This window comes from Rattus norvegicus, chromosome 2 (genome assembly GCF_036323735.1).
Source record: "Rattus norvegicus strain BN/NHsdMcwi chromosome 2, GRCr8, whole genome shotgun sequence".
Classification (NCBI taxonomy): Eukaryota; Metazoa; Chordata; class Mammalia; order Rodentia; family Muridae; genus Rattus; species Rattus norvegicus.
The window spans coordinates 170,664,539-170,687,965 of NC_086020.1; the positions used below are offsets into that span (position 1 = coordinate 170,664,539).

The following is a 23,427-nucleotide window of genomic DNA, read 5'->3' on the forward strand; positions in this document are numbered from 1 at the left end:
TGCTCTTGCTCTCTTGTTCTCTCTTGCTCTCTCTCTTCCCCTCTTCCCCCCTTTGTCCCTTCTCTCCCCATTTCCCTCCCCCCTTCTCTCCATGTGCTCATGGCCAGCCTCTACTCTTGTATTCCTCTCTCTCTCTCTCTCTCTCTCTCTCTCTCTCTCTCTCTCTGCCCCTGCTACCCTCTTAACTCCCCTCCTAATGCCCTCAATAAACTCTATTCTATACTCAAGAAAAAACAAAACAAAACAAATGCTCCTTTATTTATTTGCTTGTTTGCTTATCATAGATTGTATATGTATACTGTTTTAAGATAACAATAGATTTTTCTGTAAATCAGTGGTACTGAAGAGACTGGGCCTCAACTTTGTTACTAGTCTGTGTTAAATGCAAAACTTAAGCACTATCATTTTTAAACTCCTGTCTATATTATGCTTGCTTAGCTGATATTTATTTAAGTGAAACATCTTTGCCTTTTGAATGTAACAAAAATTGGGGTCTGTGTTTTATGTAGCTTGTTTGTTTGTCTGGTCAGTTCATTGGATTTTGTCTTATATTTGTTGTTTGTTTCAGACAGGGTTTCTCTGTGTAGCCCAGGCTGTCCTCGAACTCACCCTATAGACCAGGCTGGCCTCAAACTCAGGGATTCACCTGCCTCTGTCCACTGAGTGCTGGAATGAAAGGCGCTTGCCACCACCTAACTGCTTTATGTAGTTTTGTTTTTAATTTTACTTATCTAGTAATTTATTTCACTGTGTTTTATAACACATCTATAGCTCAGTAGAATTTTAATAAGAAATGGTTCTGCATTGCAAACAGTTTGAGAGGCTCTGAGATCTTCATTTCTGTTACTTTTCCCTTTCTTCCCCCTGCCCCTTTTTCTATTTTTTTTTTTGTGGGGGGTGTGAACACCCAGCCCAGGGCCTCACCCAAGAAAGCCCAATCCCTCAGCTACACCCCTTGTACAGTAACTTTGCTGTTTTAAGGTCCTTCTCCAATTGAAATCTGTATAGTTTCCCACTTTGAGTCCAAGAGTTATAAAGTAGATGTTATTTATCTCCAAACAACATTTTTCAATATTTAACAATTTTTAATTTAGTATTTAAAGGCCACAGTATGATCTGAGAACATAACCTTGATGATCTTGATTTGGGGGAAGGCAAAGTTCTGCAAATTCTTTGGGGGTGGGCACTGTCACTGAATTTGTCTATCCCACAGAATGAACACAGCTCATAACCACTGTCCAGCATGATCTACATAGCAGAGGCCTGTTGATTGTTATTTCCTTAAGAATTGAGGGGGGATGCAATTAGATAAGATGGATGAAGCAAAGAAGTGCAGGCTGACAGGAACCGGATCTCTCCTGAGAGACACAGCCACAATACAAGAAATACATAGGCGAATGCCAGCAGCAAACCACTGAACTGAGAACGGGACCCCCATTGAAGGAATCAGAGAAAGAACTGGAAGAGCTTGAAGGGGCTTGAGACCCCATATGAACAACAATGCCAAGCAACCAGAGCTTCCAGGGACTAAGCCACTACCCAAAGACTGTACATGGACTGACCCTGGGCTCCAACTGCATAGGTAGCAATGAATAGCCTTGTAAGAGCACCAGTGGAAGAGGAAGTCCTTGGTCCTGCCAAGACTGAACCCCCAGTGAACGTGATTGTTTGGGGGAGGGTGGTAATGGGGGAAGGATGGGGAGGGGAACACCCATATTAAAAGGGGAGGGGTTAGGGGGATGTTGGCCCGGAAACCAGGAAGGGGAATAACAATTGAAATGTAAATAAGAAATACTCAAGTTAATAAAGATGGGGGGGAAAGAATGAGGGGGATGGACCAAATACAAATAAATACTGACTTTGTAACCATGAGCTTTGGTTCAATGCCACTGCAGCCATGATTGGATTGTTGTGGGATGTCACAGACCCACCCATCAGAACCTTCTGGGAAGGCTGCTGGCACAGAGTGAGGCTTGCTCACCTCAGTTTCACTGGGAAACACGGAAGCCGGTAAAGCAAGTTAAGTTCAGGCTTGTGACATTCATTCAAATCTAACTGGGTCACACTTGTGTCTCTCAAGGCTAAATGACGGGTCTTTGGCACTGGCTCCTATCCAGCAGGTCAACACTAGATTTTCTCTTACTGGCAAGTGGAGGGGACTCCTCATAAGTGTGAGTGTTGACTCTCCTTAAATAAACATGGCAGGGCAGATTCCACTCTGGGATTATCCAGGACACATAGTTAAAATGTTACAAGGGAAAAGAAGAAGAAGAAGAAGAGAGCTAACACTGAGGAGACTTTGGTCTGGAGTTATTTTTCTTCATGTTTGTTTTCTTTACATAGCAAAGCTGTGGTGAGGGTCACGTGACAGGAGAGAATGTAGAAAATTGTTCCAACAATAATGACAAAGTTGGGCTGCTTCTTTCTGGGAAGATTAATATTGTTGCATGGCTTTGAATATGGTAGTCTGAAAGTAGGAATTTAAAACATTAATTTTTTTGAGTCATGTTGCATATGATACTCATGTGGCCTAGGCTGGCTTCAAACTTACTGTGTGGTCAAGGATAACCTACTCCACCCCCCTGCACCCCACCTGTGTGAGCTGTCATACCTTCCAGGGCCACAGGGCAGCAGGCTTTCTTCTTCACCTTTGTTCTCAGCGTTTAGACTTTTGTTTTCAATGTAGAGGAATCTAGTTTTCTGTCCCAGCCAGGAATTTTAGAAAATGCCATGTGCACTTCTCTGTTGCTTTTCTTAGTACTTTTGCTGCTGCTGCTGCTGCTGCTGAAAGTTTATCTAAATGCATCATTTTTATAAATTGGTGAAACCAAGCCAAATGTCCTTTAAAACTGGATCCCTGACTGGGGCCGTATCTTCACAGTAGAACTTGTATCTCCAGTGTGCTAGGCTGTCCCCAATGCCACCGAACAAACAGAATGCAATGGACCTTGACAATTAGCCTCACCGCCCTTTGCATGTAATTCCTTGCTTGGAAAGTGCTAAGTGCCTTGTAGATACCAATTCTCCAAATTGAACATGTTCACAACTGGTAGGCTTTCTGTGTTTATCTTTATCCCTGTGAATCTAGCAGAATACTGGGCTGACTGTTAGACATATGGGATGAATGCTAAGAATGAAGCCATGTTGTCTGAATGAATACACAATGTTCATCTGGATGGCTGTACATTTTATCTTGATTGTTATTTTATGCATATGGTGTTTTTCTTTCATGTGTGCCCATGCACCACATGCATGCAGTATCCATGGAGGCCTTAAGAGGGAATCAGATGCTAGGGGACTAGAGTTAAAAACTCTTGTGAACCACCATTGTACGTGCTTGGAATCAAACCCAGGTGCTTTTAATCACTGAGCAATCTCTCCAGCTATGTAGTTATATCTATGCTTTCATACAAATCAGACGTAAAAGGGTGGTAAACCTAAAGGAAGTATATTACAGTTAATATTTCATTAATAATGCAGTTGACTAGAAAAACTCAGGAGCTCCATTTTGCAGATTCCCATCCTCAGCCCCCACCACCTCAGTGTTCAATTGTACACAAGCGAGCGCACACACACAGATACACACCACACACACACACACACACACACACACACACACACACACACACACACTCATAACTACTCAGTGGGAGCATTATTAAAGAGTTTATGTAAAAGGACATTGACATTAACCTGAGGGGGGTTGGGGGAGAATATGAATGAATATGACCATTAGTCAGCAGAGGCTAGCCTGGTCTACATAGTGAAGTCCAGGACAGCCAGGGCTACATAGACACTGGCTCAGAAATGCAAACAAACTAACAGCAAAGCTAAGTAAGGCTCAACTGCAAGGCCTAGATTTAACCCACAGCAGCTCCCTCCCCAAAAAGCGACTGATTATGGTGCTAACTTCTACAAATCCCTGAATATTGTTCATGCCAATGCTCACTAATCTGCAGAGAGTTCTGTTTTAAGAAATATGGACATTTCCTAATTAAGAATATTAAAAGCAAATGTAGGTAAAGAGAATCAACCAATATTAAGACAAACAAGTGAAAGTCACCTTCTTGCTTTCCTAAGCGTAACTCATAATTATCTCTGTGGTTAAGGAAAGCTCACTTTCTTACTACAGTTGTAACTTCCAGAAAATCATCTGGAGCCAGAGCGCTGACAGGTTCTGAAACATGCCTGGTTATCATTCTTATGTGGATCATTGTAACCTCCTTTCACTGTTGTAAAACTCAGGCAAAGGGCCTGTAATCTTAGTCACAAAGCCAAAAATCTGTTTACGGCCAGTCCAAAAATTAGAACATGTTATGTATTTCCCAGTTGTGTGTTTGGTTGTCATTTTAACCAAGTGTCTCCTGGTGTGCAAATACTTCTTGTCATTGGGGAAGAACAAGTGTACATATTTATATGGAATTTTGTGGTGCTGGGCATAAATTCCTGTCAAATGTAAGAATCCTTGTTTGTGATTATTTGTAACTGGTAGAATCATGTCAGATGCAAAAGATTATCTAAGTCAAATATCCCCTTCAGAGTTAAGGAAAACAGTACAAATTTCTAGGGGAAAAGTCATTAGAAAGTTATAAATTATGCCACAGAGAATTTCTTAAAATCTTATTGATTTATTCTTTTGCTGTTGGAAAAGCATCCTTTACCACATACCCTAGAAAATGATGCTTATTGTGTTATTTGTAGCCTACAATGCTTCATGGGTTTCATGGCATACAGAAAGTGTCACAGGGTACACACACACACACACACACACACACACACAGCACCCCTGGCACACAAATAAAGAACCAGATTAAAGATGCCCGCCTGGGTGCCTATTTGAGGAATCCTAGCACTAGAGGGAAAAGGAGAAGTTTTTCTTTACAGGCTATTGGGCCATCTAGGACAATAAAAGGTGCCATTTCTAAGTAACTGTCTGGGATCACTGCCCCCTCTGCTGCTGTGCTGTCTAGTATGATAAAGTACCATGAAGAAAAGCAGTGCAGGGCTTCTGGGAAAGCAGTTCAAGGCTGCTGCTCTTAAGTGATGCTGCTCTAAGTGAGAAGGCCTCACTGAGAAAGAGGAAAAGGAGGAGAGGGAGGAGGAAGAGGAAGAGAAGGGAGGAGGAAGAGAAGGGAGGAGGAGGAAAAGGAAAAGGAGGAAGGGAAGTGAGGGGGAGGAAGAGGATAAAGAAAAGGAAGAAGAGAAGGGAGGAGGAAGAGAAGTGAGGGGGAGGAAGAGGAGAAAGAAAAGGAAGAAGAGAAGGGAGGAAGAAAGAAAGGAGGAAGAGAAGAGAGGAGGAGAAAAGGAAGAAGAGGAAGAGAAGGAAGAGAGGGGGGAGGAAGGGAAGGGAGGAGGAACTGGAGGAACAGGAGGAAGAGAAGGGAAGAGGAAGTTCCTGTTGAACAGACACTGGGAAGGAGTTAGGAAGTAAGATAAACAGACACTCCAGGGAACAATGGAACAGCAAGGTCATAGACCTCAGGTGACATCTCTGGAAACGATGGCTTTCCAATTATCTCTGTTAGCTAATTTTCAGGGAGATTAAAGATCCATTTACCTGAAGCCTACCAGGTTACTCGCTGGGAATGTCTTGGCTACCGCATGCTCATTTCCTAAAAGGAAGTTCCTGCAGGCCTAGGAAAATATTTGAGGGGGTTTCCTGTCCATCCCTGGCATCTTGCTGACAGAGCGTCTGTGGATGAATTTTTACCAGCTTCCCAAGGAATCAGTGTTATCTGGAACCGCAGTGGACTCTAGGATTTCTCTTAGCTCTGAAGCCATCTTTAGAAAGCTGAGGAACCTGCCTCAGAGTAGATAGACGTGGCCTCAATGAAAGCTTGGATCTGTCTGCAGCAAGCTTCGCATGCCTGAGCTGCTCTGTTTGCAACAGAGGAAGGTACTCATGCTAGTTCGCTCAATGAGGACCTGTAACATTTAGAGAGACTATAAAAACAAGTAAAATATTTCCATGTTTAAGTTTCTGATCTACTGGAAGAGACAGATCATGCCTCCTACAATGATAAATACCACAAGTAATAGCTGATGCAAGAAAAGATAGAGAAACTAGGGAACATTTATTTCAGGAATCCAACCAGGAGCATGCAGAATGTCCAGCAAATATTTGGGTGCTCAATAAGCTGTTGGTGACCACTGTTACTAGGAGGGGCTTCACATAGGAAGCAGAATTTCAGACAAAGTAGGACTGGTTGCCAGGTAACAGAATATCCTGTTAAGTCTGAATTCCACATGTACAACAACATTCTAGTACAAGTATATTCAGAACATCACAAAAGACATGCACGCTATAAGTTGTATTGGTTTTCTGTCTGCAATTCCAATTTAACTGGTCATCCTCAGCTTTTACTACTAGTCATAGCACACTTAAGTCAAAGGCTTCTTTTATGTCACTGAATCATGACTGATACGTAAATGTCCTATATGTTTGATGTGAAATAACCCAAGCTCATTAGCACATGTATCACCTCATTTAATTATCTTTTCCTTTTTCTTCCTTTTTGTTTCCCTGGTTTCTCATCTCCTAGCAACCACTACTGTGCTCAACCACTACTGTGTCCCAATCTCTTGAGTTACACACTTAAGGTTTCACATGGAAGTGAAATCACATCTTTCGCTTAGCGTGAGGTCCTCAAGGTTCCTGCATATTTCCCCAAATGCTTGATTTTCTTCTTTCCACAGCCTGAACAATGATCTCTTGTATCTGCCCTTCTGCTTTATCCATCCATCCATTGCATTAGGCTGCTTCCATTGTGTGGGATTGTGAATAATACATCAATATTCTCTTCAAAGTCCAGCTGTTGCTTTTGGGGGCCGGGGGGTATAGAAGTGGGTGGGTGGGTGGCACGAAAGTTTCACTGCGTTCAGAAGAATTGTACAAGGAAAGGAAGAGCAGAGGTCAGGCCCAGAGGCACAAGAGGAAAGAAAGCACATTCTCCATGACACTTCTCCAATCATGGCCAGCACTTACTCCCAGGTGTTGGTGACAATCATTCCCCAAAGGCCTTGAAATAGCTCTCCCATTTGTTTACCAACATGTGTAGGATGTTGTTTTCGCCCCTGTTCCTTAAATGAGGAGACTGATTCACAAGGATGAGCAGGTGACCTTCATAAGTGCACAGAACCAGGAAGCTGGACCTAGGATTGTTGGTGTTTGGCGCCATCGGTTACTGTCTTGACCTTTGGGTAGAGGAAAATAATCTGTTAACATAAATGGCTTTTAGGTCATTTTGAAATTCAGATGAGCTCTGAATCCTACACCTAGTCTAATGTCTAATGTCTCTGCTTCAAGAAGTGATAGCCAGAATCCTCTGTCAGTCCTCATACTTCTTCAGATGTGAAAGTGTTCATCTTTGTAGCTTCAAAGGCCCCACTTCCTGGAATGTAGAATCTCCCCGCCCACAAATGCTGTCTACACAATCAAATGCTACCATTTGCAACAACTTATCGGAAACAAACAAGCTACAGAGAATTGAGCAAGAATTTCTGGGATGCCGTGGTTATTATGGTCAGAGCAAAGGACACACTGTGAGCTTTGGCTATCTGAGTAGGACAAGGGTGATGATTAACCTAGTTTCCTGCAGGTTTAAGTAGGATAGGAGCAGTGAGTGAAGTCAGTCCTCCTTCCCTTCAGCTTCGGTGCTTCCCATGAGCCATCCCTGCAATCAGAAACTATGCTTTCCCTGAGGGTCGCCTGCCTCATCCTGAGCTTGGCCAGCACAGTCTGGGTATGTGCTTTCTCTTCTCCTCACTCTCTGTTATTTCTTCCTCGAGGAGTTTTGATTTCAGAGACTACCAGTCTTTTGTTCTTAGCATTATAAATGCCAGACCAGGAGGCAAATTCCTAGGTAAGCCTGACAAGTCTAGGGGGATGTGACTTCCAGAGGGAGGCCCTAGGGGAACAAGGCATCTTGACACCTGTCATTCAGGCCGATTCAGATTCAGTCTTTCAACACTGCAGGTGTGTTTGTTAGCATAATTTCTCGGTGCTGGGACTTGATCATGTTGTGATGACCTGCAACCATAAAATTATTTTTGTTACTACTTCATAACTTTAATTTTGTTACTTTTATGAACCATATTGCAAATATTTTGGGGGATAAAGGGTTGCCACAGGGGTCATGACCCCCAGGTTGAGAACCACTGGGCATGCCAGTAAATCCCTCTACAACTGAGCTATAGTGACAGATTTCCAGCCTCATGAATCCCCACCACCACCACCACATCTTTGTCCCTCTACCCTCTGGAGACATCATTCTAACAGAACAAAACATTTGATAAGAACTGATCTCTAGCTGGTAATTCCAGACATTTGTCTTTGATGAGCAGGGTTTAGTATGATTTACCTCTAGGTTTTGCTTTATCTGTAACGTTTTAGTTTTGTTTGTAATATTGAGGACTGAAGCAGAACTTTCTGAATGCTGACCAAGCATTCTACACCTGCAGCCCTAAGAAGAACTTGTTATATCTTTTTGAAGACATAAAAGGAAAAGGGCAAATTAATTGCCTTTGAAAACATATAGCAAATTCCAAAGAAATTTGTCATGAGGCAGTGAGGAAGGATTTGTGTTCCTTTTAGATAACTTGTAAATACTGACATCTTTTCCAAAATTAAGCTCCAAAGACAACAAAAGAAAGAAACCTAAATTAATGGAGCTTCTGAAACATTTTAATGTATAAAATGTGTCAACTATGACCAAGGACCTAAGAGATATCCTAATTCGTTACCCAGGCTGTGTATTATTGTATTATTTCAGTTGTTTTTGTTGGTGAGTTTTTTTTTTTTTTTGCTTTCCATTCAAAAATTTTGATATCAAGAGTAAAAAATAACATATTTTTGAGGGAATTAAACCTAAATAACCAGCTGAGGCGATATTTCTGGATAATTTGTCCTTTTATTGTCTTCCTTATCTCTTCTTATTATGTGCACTTTCTGTTTGCTTTATTCTTGTACTATTTCATTCATACAATTGCATTTTCCATTATGCTTCTTATACAAAAGGGCTCTACTTGTTCTTTTTAAATAAATTGTTCTCTGCTGCTTTAACTATGCTAATTAAGATTATTTGAATTTTCACAAACAAGAATGAGATTGTGTTGATAATTATAAGGATGAACTATCCCACACTAACATAGTGACAGGAAAACCCTTGTAAGTTGGCAGTGCTGAGTGAAGGCAATGAAAGACTCGAAGCCAAGCAATCCCATCCCTTAGACTAGGAAGTCTTATGGGACACAATGTTTGTATTTCATTTGGTTTATAGCTGAGAACTTTTAGCTTTGGGTTTCTAATTATAAGGTGTTTAAAAAATTGCTGGTTGCTGACTACTGTTTCAACTGTTCATTATTTTCATTTCAAATGAAAATCTTCAGTTGCATGATTGTCCTGCAAAGCATTGCCAAGTTTTAACTTTCCACATTTGTATACTTGATAAGTGCTTGTCTGAATCATGGACCGTCTCCAAAGGTTACCATAGAAACCTGAAGGAGAAAGGAGCATGGGCACCAAGAGGGCATAGATTTTCGAATACACAGAGAGGTCTTAGGGAGAAAAAAACTAGACTTTTTCAGCTATCTTGTCTATGGTCATGAAAGAAAAGTCAACAGTGAAATTTAATTGATGCTGTTAATCGGGATAATTTTTCTTTTAAAACCCCTAACATCTAGCAGATGCTTATCTAGAGTCAAATCCTGTTTTACAAATTCAGCCTTTACAGCAGCATTGGCTGTTAATGTCTGTCATTTCTCCCTCTGGGCTTTTGAGCATGACAATGTCTCTTCTGCTGGCTAACCTTGTTGCCTTTGCTCCTTTTTGAATATTTGAAACCCCTTAAAGACTGCAGACACCGGCACCACAAGTGAATTCATAGAAGCAGGAGGAGATATTCGTGGCCCAAGAATTGTGGAGAGACAGCCTAGTCAATGCAAGGAGACAGATTGGCCCTTCTGCTCTGATGAAGACTGGGTAAGCAGGGGACATGTTGATCAGGGGTCCTTCCTTATGTCACTGTCTGTCTGTCTGTCTGTCTGTCTGTCTGTCTATCTATGTATCTATCTATCTGTCCTATAATATAAATAATATGTTAACATATTATTTGCACACACACATATACATATATTTTTTTCAAGGACATTGTTAGTTATGTTGGGTCTGTCATGGGATAAACACATGGGATGCCTGAGTAGTGGGACTACAAAATTCCCAGAGCATCATGCAAGACTAAGTGGAATGTCATTTCAGAATTTCCCTATGGCCTGTTAACTACTTTTGAGTCTGTGGTTACTTGGAAGAGCTGGGGAGGAGAAGCAGCAAGGGCTATGATAACATTGCCAACTTCTAGTAGCTGAAAGGCAGACCCTTCATAAGATCTCTCCCTTCATTTTCAGAACCACAAATGCCCTTCAGGCTGCAGGATGAAAGGGTTGATTGATGAAGCCAATCAGGACTTTACAAACAGAATCAACAAGCTCAAAAACTCACTATTTGATTTTCAAAAGAACAACAAGGATTCTAATTCACTGACCAGGAATATCATGGAGTATTTGAGAGGGGACTTCGCTAACGCCAACAGTAAGTGGGACATATTTAGTGCTTGGACTTTCTAACAAGGATGGCAACACAATTCTCCAGTGAGAATGTCTTCTTGCAGATGCTGCAGTTTGACTTTGAAGCACTCGGTGTGGAAATCATTGAAATTTAAGGAGAGGAATGTCATTTTCACAAAGTTAGAAATTAGCTTATATTTTTAATGTTCCATATTTTTCAAACAAAGAGAGGGGGCACCTTTCAAGTAGCTATTCTGCTTTTATCCTACAGACTAAGAGTCTCAGAGGTCAAGGGACTTGTCAATGACACAAAATAGAGGTCAGGTACACGTTCTACTGAGTCAATTACGTCTCCCTACCTACCCCACCCCTGGACTCACCAGGTCTGGGGCACACTGTGGTCACTCTGGGAATAAAGAGCAAGTCCATTGAAGTCCCAGTTCTTGAGCCCTTGTCTGCCTTATTCTGTCTCTCTGAGACCTCAACAGTTTATGTCAATGGTACAACAGTAGTTGGCAGGTAAGGGATTTTGTTAACACCCAAAAGCTTAGAAAGGATTTCAAAGTTCAGGTAGAAAGAAAAACTCCTTGGAAAATATAAGCAATAATACATTGAAGTCCCATAAATGAAGTTATAATCAAATAATCAGATGTGATTAAACTATTTACCTTCTACAGTTTTCAAGCCCTCAAGTAATTTCTGGATTTATTTGGATTCCTTGTCATGTTAGAGACAGCGTGACTAAGACCCATGGATGACTCTTGTGTGGAACAATCTAATTTAACCGGAAACTTGCAGATTAGACATCCAGAGAACAAACCACAGTAGAATGAAGAATACGTGTGGAAATACTTACAAGCAACTTCCTTTTTCACTTTTATTTATTTATTTATTTATTTATTTATTTATTTATTTATTGTTTATTTTTTAATTTTATGAGCAAATCAGTCTGCAGCTACCCAAATACCTTGCATTTTCTGTTTCAGACTTTGATAACACTTTCGGGCAAGTGTCAGAGGACCTGAGGCGCAGAATTGAGATCCTAAAGCGCAAAGTCATAGAGAAAGCGCAACAGATTCAGGTTCTGCAGAAAGACGTCCGGGATCAGCTGATAGACATGAAGCGCCTGGAGGTAAGCCTGAGGCCCGGGCCCCAATTTGTCTTTGACTAAGAAAAAAGGAAAAGGAACACTCTAGCCGCTACGGAACGTCTCCTAAATCCATTATCCACCCAAAATAGAAGTGTCTCCACCCTAGAGAAGAAGACAGAAGTCCAGAAATGTGAAGGAAATTCTTGAAGGGTCAATTGTGTATTTGAAAAGAACAGGGGCTGGGGATTTAGCTCAGTGGTAGAGCGCTTACCTAGGAAGCGCAAGGCCCTGGGTTCGATCCCCAGCTCCGAAAAAAAGAACCAAAAAAAAAAAAAAGAAAAGAAAAAAAAAAGAAAAGAACATAGTCTGATCGGTCTGCTCACCACATGCCGAGACCTTGGCCTTAGCATCACCTAGGCTCTTCAGGCAGGGCTAACAGTAAGATTAGTGCCTTCCTCCTTCCCATTCCAATTCTAAAATGGATCCAAATAGCTCCCATTGCACAGCGGCCTCCTTGGCCCTCCACAGCTTCCAGTGAGGATGGCATGAGTGGCGAAAGACAACGGGTAGGATAGATTTTTCTGAGAGTCAAAGAAATAAAACCCATGCCCAAAATGCAAACCAACCACCAGGAACTCAATTATTTCAATAGATAGAATTCATTTCCCTGTCTTCCTCTCTTTAGGTGGACATTGATATCAAGATCCGCTCTTGCAAAGGATCCTGCAGCAGGTCTGTAAGCCGTGAGATAAATCTAAAGGACTACGAAGGTCAGCAAAAGCAACTTGAACAGGTCATTGCTAAAGAGTTGCTTCCGGCAAAAGACAGGCAGTACTTGCCAGCAATAAAAATGTCTCCAGTTCCCGACTTGGTTCCCGGAAGTTTTAAGAGCCAGCTTCAGGAGGGGCCCCCAGAGTGGAAGGCATTAACAGAAATGAGGCAGATGAGAATGGAGCTGGAGAGGCCCGGGAAGGATGGGGCTTCGCGAGGAGATTTACCAGGAGATTCGCGAGGAGACTCTGCAACACGTGGACCAGGGTCGAAGATAGAAAACCCCATGACCCCTGGACATGGTGGGTCTGGGTATTGGCGTCCTGGGAGCTCCGGATCTGGAAGTGATGGAAATTGGGGCTCTGGGACAACGGGGTCTGATGACACTGGAACCTGGGGTGCAGGAAGCTCCAGACCTAGCTCAGGCTCTGGGAACCTTAAGCCTAGCAACCCTGACTGGGGTGAGTTTTCAGAGTTTGGAGGGAGTAGCAGCCCAGCGACAAGAAAAGAGTATCACACAGGAAAACTGGTCACTTCTAAAGGAGATAAAGAGCTCCTCATTGGAAACGAGAAAGTTACCTCTACTGGCACAAGCACCACACGTCGTTCATGCTCTAAAACCATTACTAAGACTGTTTTGGGTAATGATGGTCACCGGGAAGTGGTCAAAGAAGTGGTCACTTCGGATGATGGTTCTGACTGCGGTGATGGCATGGACTTAGGCCTGACCCACAGTTTTAGTGGCAGACTTGACGAACTTTCCCGAATGCATCCTGAACTTGGTTCCTTTTATGACAGCCGCTTTGGTTCACTCACAAGTAACTTCAAAGAATTTGGCAGTAAGACCTCTGATTCTGACATCTTCACAGACATCGAGAACCCTAGCTCCCATGTACCTGAGTTTTCTTCCAGTAGTAAAACCTCAACTGTCAGGAAACAAGTAACCAAGAGCTATAAAATGGCAGATGAGGCAGCAAGTGAAGCTCACCAAGAAGGAGACACTCGAACCACCAAGAGGGGCCGAGCTCGCACAATGAGAGGTATCCACGCTTAACTCTGGGAAGTTGCCCTGACCCCCTAGACTAAGTTAACCATTTCTGCAAAGTGCTTACCAGGCACGCTCTTTCTTAACCTCTTCTAGTGCTTTGGTGGAATCTCATTTTTTTTCATGCTAGACTGTACGTTCCTTGGGGGCAGGGACTTTGCCATGTGTCTATTTCTGTAATTCCCAAATGCATAACAGTGCAGTCATTTCTCAATAAATATATTTTAAATAAATGAACGAATTCTTCTGAAACTCAATTCTGAGTCTGTTTAACCGAATTCATTCAAATCGTGTGCTACTGTAATACCCAACCCGCTAACTTTAAAGTTAGTTTATGTCTCAGTTGATATTTAGATCAAGTTTAAAAATTTGTTCTATTAGTATTGATTGATGAATGCTTAGTAACTGCCTTTAACTATCATTTGATGTTAGCCACGTGCAAGTAAGCTTTCAAATCCATTTGAAGGAAGTTTGCTAAAGGATGAGTGTCCTTTACCTGCTAAATATTACATCTCGATGTAGGTTCATCCTTTTCCTGTGGGAGGAGGGAAGGGAGGAGGGAAGGCAGACAGACAGGCAGTATCTAATCTGGGCAATGCCTGTCTTTGTAAATTTAAATGAGAGTAACTTCCTCCAACCAGCTTAATTTTTTTTTTAGACTGCGATGATGTCCTTCAAACACATCCTTCAGGTGCCCAAAATGGCATTTTCAGTATCAAGCTACCTGGATCCAGTAAGATATTTTCTGTTTATTGCGATCAAGAGACCAGTTTGGGAGGATGGCTTTTGATCCAGCAAAGAATGGATGGATCACTGAATTTTAACCGGACCTGGCAAGACTACAAGAGAGGTTTCGGCAGCCTGAATGACAAGGGGGAAGGAGAGTTCTGGCTAGGCAATGACTACCTCCACTTACTCACTCTGAGAGGCTCTGTCCTCAGGGTTGAATTAGAGGACTGGGCTGGAAAAGAGGCTTATGCGGAGTACCACTTCCGGGTAGGCTCTGAGGCAGAGGGCTATGCACTGCAGGTCTCCTCCTACCAGGGTACCGCTGGAGATGCTCTGATGGAGGGCTCTGTGGAGGAGGGGACAGAATACACTTCACACAGCAACATGCAGTTCAGTACCTTTGACAGAGATGCAGACCAATGGGAAGAGAACTGTGCCGAGGTCTACGGGGGAGGCTGGTGGTACAATAGCTGTCAAGCCGCCAATCTCAATGGCATTTACTACCCTGGGGGCACCTATGACCCCAGGAACAACAGTCCCTATGAGATAGAGAACGGAGTGGTCTGGGTTCCCTTCAGAGGAGCGGATTATTCTCTGAGGGCCGTTCGGATGAAAATCAGACCGCTGGTGGGACAGTAGCTGAAGGAATGGAAAGTGGGGGCTCTGCTTTCTTTGCTTGGTTAGCCGAGAAGAATGATCAGAAGAGGAAGGTGTCACGGATCTTGTGAACTTTTTAGAAATTCCCTGGTGCTATTCCATTGTTCTTTGTACTGTAGCTGAACACAGCTGAGATGCGTTACTGCTTTGAAAAAAAAATAAAGTTTTACATTTTTTCCCCATCCTTTAAAAGCCCCTATGAGTTTTAAAGCATTTGCAAGGAGATGCCAAGGGATATGGATCAGGAAGAAGGAGTCAGATTTGAGCTCTTCTTGAAGGTGGTCACTTCTTTTCTCAGACCCGCCAAACCCCCCCCCCCCCCGGTAACCCCCCAGTCATAAGCCCATTCCTTGCAAGTACAGAAACTAATTTTCACAGGAGATAGTGTGGGTTCTAAGCTGATGTTTTGGGCCCGCCTAACTATGCCCCTACATTTGCCTGCCCCACCCCCACCCTCACCCCCTTCCAGATCTCCACTGTATGTTTTGAGACAGTCTCACAGACCCAGGAATGAGTTTGCCAGTTTCTCTAGACTAGCTGTCCAGGGAGCTCCACAGATCCTCTGATTGCTGGTATCAGCAGAGTCTTATCACTTCCCCTGGCTTGGTGTGTGGTTGTTGGGAGCTGGAATCAGATACTTCAGTTTGCACATAGCACATCGCAAACTTTTTACACTGAGCCACAGACCTGGCCCAGCCGTTTGTGCAGTTGCTTTTTATCCCTCTGTTACCTGTAGTTACTGGTAACACAGGCAGACAAAGAGACTTTAAACCACAGCCCCTCTCCTCTTCGCAGCAGCAGTGACTGCCTGGCCCTTCATAAAGCCTTCCAATTGCTCTTGGTATTAAATGCTACTCTTGCTCTCCCAGCACTCTCATGGCTCCTAAACTGGAGGAGTTTGTTTGAAGAAAACTGACACCCCTCCCCCAACCACTACCTTAAAATTCTCCCCCTACTTGAAAGTTCATGGATTTATTTTTTTAAAAAAGTCAGTTCAGTTTAGTTTATTATATTCATGACTATCAACATGTTTTTATGATATGATAACTCCAAATTCCACTCCTGGCTTGCTAATTGTAAGAAAATATTTTGATCTTTACCAAGAATAAGTATTGAATTTGAGGACTGAACTAGGTGGAGGGGTGGGGGTGGGGTAATCACGTTGAGTCCCTTCTAAATACTCACCTACCATTCTTTAGAGCTCCAGGATTATAGCTCATCACTTCTTAAGGGAGGAAACTCCATTAATCTTCCCTTGAGGAACTTATAGGAAATGGACCCGTGAAGTAGTAGCGCATTGTTTTAGGAAGCAAGCTAACATTCATCACAGTGGTTAGAAATTATCCTCTGGGCCCCTTGCCTGATTCTAATCTGATGGAGAAGAATTACTGAGTGTAGCTAGTCAAGACACCGGAAGGCAGAGCTACCCATTCCCATTTCCCAGAGGAACGAAAACTGATGAATTTTAATATAATTCAAGCCAGCATAGCACTGAAACCTGGGATCTAGAGGTGGCTTAGCACAGGTAACCTATGCTATAGGGTAACAGATATGTCAGAGTTAACCTATGCTGTGGTGATAACATGGGAAACATAACCTATGCTATGAGGATTAATGTAGCAGAGTTAACCCTAGCTATGGGGGTAACCTAGAAGGGCTAACCTATGCTGCTATGGAGTAACCTAGCACAGCTAACCTTTGCCACAGAGGTAAACTGGTAGAGAATTCAAAAAACATGAATAGGCCCTTTAAAGACAATGTCCCCAACCCTGTCCTGAGTGCAAAAAAAAATGAGACTTGCACACTGGACACACAGGAGAAATCTGTCCAGAGCATGCCACTGGCCAGTCAGTACAGGCCGACAGCCATGATGCATCCTAACATTATACCAAGCCTGACTAGTAAGTCCCAGGTCAGACTGAGTCATAAGTACTTCTGTGATCTGAGAGCAAGCTTAGAATACTTTAAATCCACCATGAGCTGGGAGTGAGTTGATGCCTGTAATTTCAGCCCTCAGGAGAATCCATGCATGTTCCAGGCCAGCCTGGTCTACACACCAAGTCCCATGTCAGTAGAAGGAAGAGAGATCTTAATGAATGAAAGGTTCAAGAGACAAAAGTGTTTCAGAACCTCGCTCACTTAATGCAGAGACACACAGCTTCCTGCCTTCTGAGAACAGAGAATGTGTCTTTAAGTCTAAGCACTTGTCTCCAAGATGTCCTCAAACATGAAGCCCACTAAAATCTATATGAGGAATAAAACGCACAATTGCCTCTGATGTATATGTAGTTTCACCCCCAGAGAACAGAACATACAATCACCTCTGATGTATATGTATATGTATATGTATATGTATATGTATATGTATATGTATATGTATATGTATATGTATATGTATATGTATATGTATATGTATATGTATATGTATATGTATATGTATATGATGTATATGTATATGATGTATATGTATATGTATATGATGTATATGTATATGTATATGTATATGTATATGTATATGTATAGTATATGTATATGTATATGTATATGTATATGTATATGTATATGTATATGTATATGTATATGTATATGTATATGTATATGTAGTTATCACCCCCAGAGATTGCAGTGCACACTGATATTAAACACTCACACACATATATTATAGCTAATAAGGCCTCCTCCCTATCTCTATGAAATACAGGCTTTGAAAAGCCCAGTGTTGAAGGAACTTAATGTTCTAAACACCTGACGGCAGCCATGCCTGGGGGACATTGAACGGCCTTTCACAAGGATCACAGCATTTGGGGGTGTTGGTAGTGGCTGGGGAGATCACTAAAGGGAGAGAGTACTGAGTGCTACTCCACCCCAAAGTTGACAAGTGTAATCATGTTGGCTATGTTCCAACTATAAGCCTCTTGTATTTTTAATCATGCACTAAAGCTCCTTATTGGTTCTTAAACACACAGTGAAACAATAAAATAACTCTGAAACTGATATTTTTATTATAAAATCAAAGTCAATTTGATTGTAATGTTCCTTAATAAGACCCATGAGATGGTTCAGTAGGTAAAGCTAGGCCAGATGATCTGAGTTCAGTCAGGGGATAAAAATGGTAAGGGAGAACGGCATCACTCAGGTTGTCTCTGACTTCTGTATGTGCACACAGACGTACACTAAATATGTTCTTTTAAAAAGAACACTCTACAAATTGTCTTAGAAACCTGTGTGACTGTAACAGCTTGCCACAAAAACCTGAGTTCGATCCCAGGAACCCACGCTTGTAATCCTAACACTTCTACTGTGAAAGCCTACTTCCTAAGACTTGAAAAAGGACCACACAGGACCCTGTAGAGGGTGTCTTTAGTTCATTAAGTCTCCATCTCTTGCTCCCAGAGGCATGAGCAGTCCTGGTGTGGCAGGCCAACTAAGAAGCAAGAGGGAAAGCACAAAGCAGCAGGGAAGACAGAAACGGTCTGACATGTAATGTGAGATCTCAATGCACATTTATAGCATAAAAAATTTCAATGCACCATTTCCATAAAGGAAAATATCAGCCCTTTGTGGCTGAATTTCACATGAACTGAACTTCGTTTGCTTGAAAACTCCCTATCAAGCAAATAATTAAATCTACTTTTTTCTCCTTATCCCCAAAGCAGGAAGTAGTCAGAAAACCAGCTAGCCAGCCACCCAGTCAGACACACACACACACACACACACACACACACACACACACACACACACACACATATGTACACACAAAACAATAGGAAACAAAATACAGACTTAAATTTGAACTGCCTCATTTGTTCTAAGTTGCTTAAAATATATAGATTAAGATAAACGTATTACTGTCTACGTGCCTTTTTGAAGTGAGAAGTGATGAAATAAAAAAGGAAAGCCACACTTCTACCGGAGTCAGGTAGCCCCCATTCCCTGAACAACTTCCACCATGTGGATTGGGTTGGCCTACAGGTATGTCTATAGGGGGTTGTCTTTCTTACACTAATTCATGTGAGAAGACAGAGCCACAGTGGGTGGCACCATTCCCTGGAGTTGGGCCCTGGACTGTCTAAGAGAGAAGGGAGTGAGCTAAGGACTAGAAGCATGCAACTTTCTCTGCTCTTGACTGTGGTTGTGATGTGACTTTAAAATTACTGTCACCTTGACTCCCCTGCTGTGATGGACTATAACCAGAAACTCTGGGGACCCTGTAAGTTGCTTTGCATCAGCACAGCAAACAGAGAGAAACTAAGGAACTTAGAAACTGCTTGGGGTTGTTGACATTCAGTTCTGGTAGGCATGGTGATTAATGTAAGCTCTTTGTAGGTGACAGTCCTTACACAAAAACAATTTCTTAGATATACATGATTTATTCATTTACTTACTCATCTGCTACCTCAATGATGACTTGGGGGGGTTGTTTGTTTGTTTGTTTTTATTGGATTTTTTAATTTACATTTCAAATGTTATTCCCTTTCCCAGTTTCCTGTCCATAAGCATCCTATCCCATCCCCCTCCCCTTCTCCTATAAGGGTGTTCCCCTCCCCATCCACCACACTTCCCACTCCCCCCCTGAGATCTCCCTACACTGGGGGTCCAGCCTTGGCAGGATCAAGGGCTTCTCCTATTGGTACCCAACACGGCCATCCTCTGTTACATATGCAGCTGGAGCCATGGGTCTGTCCATGTGTAGTCTTTGGGTAGTGGTTTAGTCCCTGGAAGCTCTGGTTGGTTGGCATTGTTGTGCTTCTGGGGTTGCAAGCCCCTTCAGCTCCTTCAGTCCTTTCTCTAACTCCTCCACCAGTGGTCCTGTTCTCAGTTCAGTTGCTCACTGCTAACATTTGCCTCTATATTTGACATGCTCTGGCTGTTTCTCTCAGGAGACATCTATATCCAGTTCCTGTTAGCATGCCCTTTCTGGCTTCATCAATCTTATCTAATCTTGGTGGCTGTATATATATATGGGGCACATGTGGGGCAAGCTCTGAATGGCCATTACTTCAGTCTCTGCTCTAGACTTTGCCTCCATAACCCCTCCTATGAATATTTTTGTTCCTCCTTTTAAGGAGTCAAGCATCTGCATTTTGGTCATACTTCTTCTTGAGCTTCATGTGATCTGTGGATTATATCTTGAGTAATTCTAGCTTTTGTGTTAATATCCATTTATCAGTGAGTGCATACCATGTGTGTTTTTATGTGATTGGGTTACCATGCTCAGGATTATATTTTTCTAGTCCAATCCATTTGCCTATGAATTTAATGAAGTCATCATTTTTGATAGCTGAGTAATACACCATTGTGTAGATGTACCACATTTTCTGTATCCATTCCTCTGTTGAAGGGCATCTGGGTTCTTTCCAGCTTCTGGCTATTATAAATAAGGCTGCTATGAACATAGTGGAGCACGTGTCTGTTGTATGTTGGAGCATCTTTTGGGTATATGCCCAGGAGAGATATAGCTGGGTCCTCAGGTAGTGGAATGTCCAATTTTCTGAGTCTGAATGTCCAGACTGATTTCCAGAGTGGTTATAACAGTTTGCAATCCAAACAATGGAGGAGTGTTCCTCTTTCTCAACATCCTCGCCAGCATCTGCTGTCACCTGAGTTTTTTATCTTAGTCATTCTCACTGGTGTGAGGTGGAATCTCAGGGTTGTTTTGATTTGTATTTCCCTGATGACTAAAGACGTTGAACATTTCTTTAGGTACTTCTCAGCCATTCAAAATTTCTCAGCTGAAAATTCTTTGTTTAGCTCTGTATCCCATTTTTAATAGGGTTATTTGGCTCTTTGGAGTATAACTTCTTGAGTTCTTTGTATATTCTGGATATTAGCCCTCTATCAGATGTAGGATTGGTAAAGATCTTTCCCAATCTGTTGGTTGCTGTTTTCTCCTAATGACAGTGTCCTTTGCCTTACAGAAGCTTTGCAGTTTTATGAGATCCCATTTGTCGATTATTTATCTTAGAGCATAAACCATTGGTGTTTCGTTCAGGACATTTTTCCCAGTTGCCCATGTGATCGACACCCTTCCCCACTTTTTCTTCTATTAGTTTGAGTGTATCTGATTTGATGTGGAGGTCCTTGATCCACTTGGACTTAAGCTTTGTACATGGTGATAAGAATGGATCGATTTGGGCTGGAGAGATGGCTCAGCGGTTAAGAGCACTGACTGCTCTTCCAGAGGTTCTGAGTTCAAGTCCCAGCAACCACATGGTGGCTCACAGCCATCTGTAATGGGATCCAATGCCCTCTTACAGTGTACTCATATACATGAAATAAATAAATTTTAAAAAAAGAATGGATCGATTTTCATTCTTCTACATGCTGACCTCCAGTTGAATCAGCACCATATGTTGAAAATGCTATCTTTTTTCCATTGGATGGTTTTAGCTCCTTTATCGAAGATCAAGTGACCATATGTGTGGGTTCATTTCTGGGTCTTCAATTCTTTTCCACTGATCTACCTGCCAGTCTCTACCAATACCATACAGTTTATTTTATCACTCTTGCTCTGTAATACTGCTTGAGGTAAGGGATGGTGATTCCCCCAGAAGTTCCTTTGTTGTTGAGTATAGTTTTCACTATTATAGGGCTTTTATTATTCCAAAGAAATTTGCAAATTGCTCTTTCTAACTCTATGAAGAATTGGGTTGGAATTTTGATGGGGATTGCATTGAATAGGTAGGGAGAGAGTGGGCAGCCTTGTCTAGTCCCTAATTTTAGTGGGATTGCTTCAAATTTCTCTCCATTTACTTCAATGTTAGTTACTGGTTTGCTGTATATTGCTTTTACTATGTTTAGGTATGGGCCTTGAATTCCTGATCTTTCCAGGACTTTTATCATGAAGGCGTGTTGAATTTTTTGTCAAATGCTTTCTTAGCATCTAATGAAAAGATCATGTGGATTTTTCTTTAAGTTTATTTATATAGTGGATTATGTTGATGGATTTCTGTATATTGAACCATCCCTGCATCCCTGGGATGAAACCTACTTGATTATGATGGATAACTGTTTTGATGTGATCTTGGATACAGTTCGTGAAATTTTTATTAAGTATTTTTGCGTTGATATTCATAAGGGAAATCGTTCTCAAGTTCTCTTTCTTTGTTGGGCCTTTGTGTGGTTTAGGTATAAGCATAATTGTGGCTTCATAGAAGGAATTGGGTAGCACTCTGTCTGTTTCTATTTTGTGGAATAGTTTGGACAGTATTGGTATGAGGTCTTCTATGGAGGTCTGATAGAATTCTGCACTAAACCCTGGGCTCTTTTTTATTGGGAGTCTTTTAATAACTGCTTCGATTTCTTTAGGAGTTATGGGATTGTTTAGATGCTTTATTTGTTCCTTATTTAACTCTGGTACCTGGTATTTGTCTAGAAAATTGTCCATTTCCCCCAGATTTTCCAATTTTGTTGAATATAGGTTTTTGTAGTAGGATGTAATGACTTTCTGAATTTCCTCAGATTCTGTTGTTATGTCTCCCTTTTCATTTCTGATTTTGTTAATTTGGACACACTCTCTGTACCCTCTGGTTAGTCTGGCTAAGGGTTTATCATCTTGTTGATTTTCTCAAAGAACCAGCTCCTGGTTTTGTTGATTCTTTGTATAGTCCGTTTTGTTTCAACTTTGTTGATTTTAGCCCTAAGTTTGATTATTTCCTGTCTTCTACTCCTCTTGGGTGTATTTGCTTCTTTTTTTTAGGTGTGCTGTCAAGCTGCTGACATATGCTCTCTCCTGTTTCTTTCTGCAGGCACTCAGAGCTATGAGTTTTCCTCTTAGCACTGCTTTCGTTGTGTCCCATAAGTTTGGGTATGTTGTGCCTTCACGTTCATTAAATTCTAAGTCTTTAATTTCTTTTTTTTTATTTCTTCCTTGACAAAGTTGTCATTGAGTAGAGTTGTTCACCTTCCATGTATATGTGGGCTTTCTGATGTTTGTGTTTTTATTGACGACCAGCCTTAATCTGATCTGAGATCTGATAGGATGTATGGGATTCTTTCTATCTTCCTGTATCTGTTGAGGCCTGTTTTGTGACCAATTATATGGTCAATTTTGGAGAAGGTACCATGAGGTGCTAAGAAGAAGGTGTATCCTTTTGTTTTTGGATGAAATACTCTATAAATATCTGTTATGTCCATTTGGTTCATAACTTCTGTTAGTTTCTCTATGTCTGTTTAATTTCTGTTTCCATAATCTGTCTTTTGGTGAGAGTGGGGTGTTGAAATATTCTGCTATTATTGTGTGAAGCACAATGTGTGATTTGAGCTTTAGTAAGGTTTCTTTTATGAATGTAGGTGCCCTTGCATTTGGAGCATAGATATTTAGGATTGAGAATTCATCTTGGTAGATTTTTCCTTTGATGAATATGAAGTGTTCTTCCTTATCTTTTTTGATGACTTTTGGTTGAAAGTCCATTTTATTTGATATTAGAATGGCTACTCCAGCTTGTTTCTTCAGACCATTTGCTTGGAAAGTTGTTTTCCAGTCTTTGACTCTGAGGTAGTGTTTGTCTTTGTCTCTGAGGTGTGTTTCCTGTAGGCAGCAAAATGCTGGGTCCTCTTTACGTATCCAGTCTGT

The 23,427-nt window shown here is 41.7% G+C and overlaps 1 protein-coding gene across 2 annotated transcripts; it reads left to right on the forward strand.

The window, feature by feature from the left end:
• The first annotated feature begins 7,630 nt into the window (after window positions 1-7,630).
• On the forward strand, window positions 7,631-15,034 carry Fga (fibrinogen alpha chain). Of its 2 annotated transcripts, NM_001008724.2 has the most exons (6): window positions 7,631-7,742; window positions 9,851-9,979; window positions 10,402-10,585; window positions 11,547-11,692; window positions 12,336-13,461; window positions 14,125-15,034. In NM_001008724.2, exons 1-6 carry the CDS (start codon window positions 7,689-7,691, stop codon window positions 14,832-14,834), a joined length of 2,349 nt encoding a protein of 782 aa, NP_001008724.1. In that variant the 5' UTR covers window positions 7,631-7,688; the 3' UTR covers window positions 14,835-15,034. The 2 variants fall into 2 exon arrangements, with proteins under 2 accessions (NP_001008724.1, NP_434684.1); NM_052797.1 differs by lacking the exon at window positions 14,125-15,034 and having other exon boundaries at window positions 7,649-7,742; window positions 12,336-13,699.
• Window positions 15,035-23,427: the final 8,393 nt, after the last annotated feature.

Bases quoted from the DNA above. Each gene is read 5' to 3' on its own strand.
- Fga (NM_001008724.2), top strand. From the start codon at position 7,689: ATGCTTTCCCTGAGGGTCGCCTGCCTCATCCTGAGCTTGGCCAGCACA. The intron at 7,743-9,850 runs GTATGTGCTTTC...AACCCCTTAAAG, and splicing joins GCTTGGCCAGCACAGTCTGG to ACTGCAGACACCGGCACCAC. The intron at 13,462-14,124 runs GTATCCACGCTT...TTTTTTTTTTAG, and splicing joins CCGAGCTCGCACAATGAGAG to ACTGCGATGATGTCCTTCAA.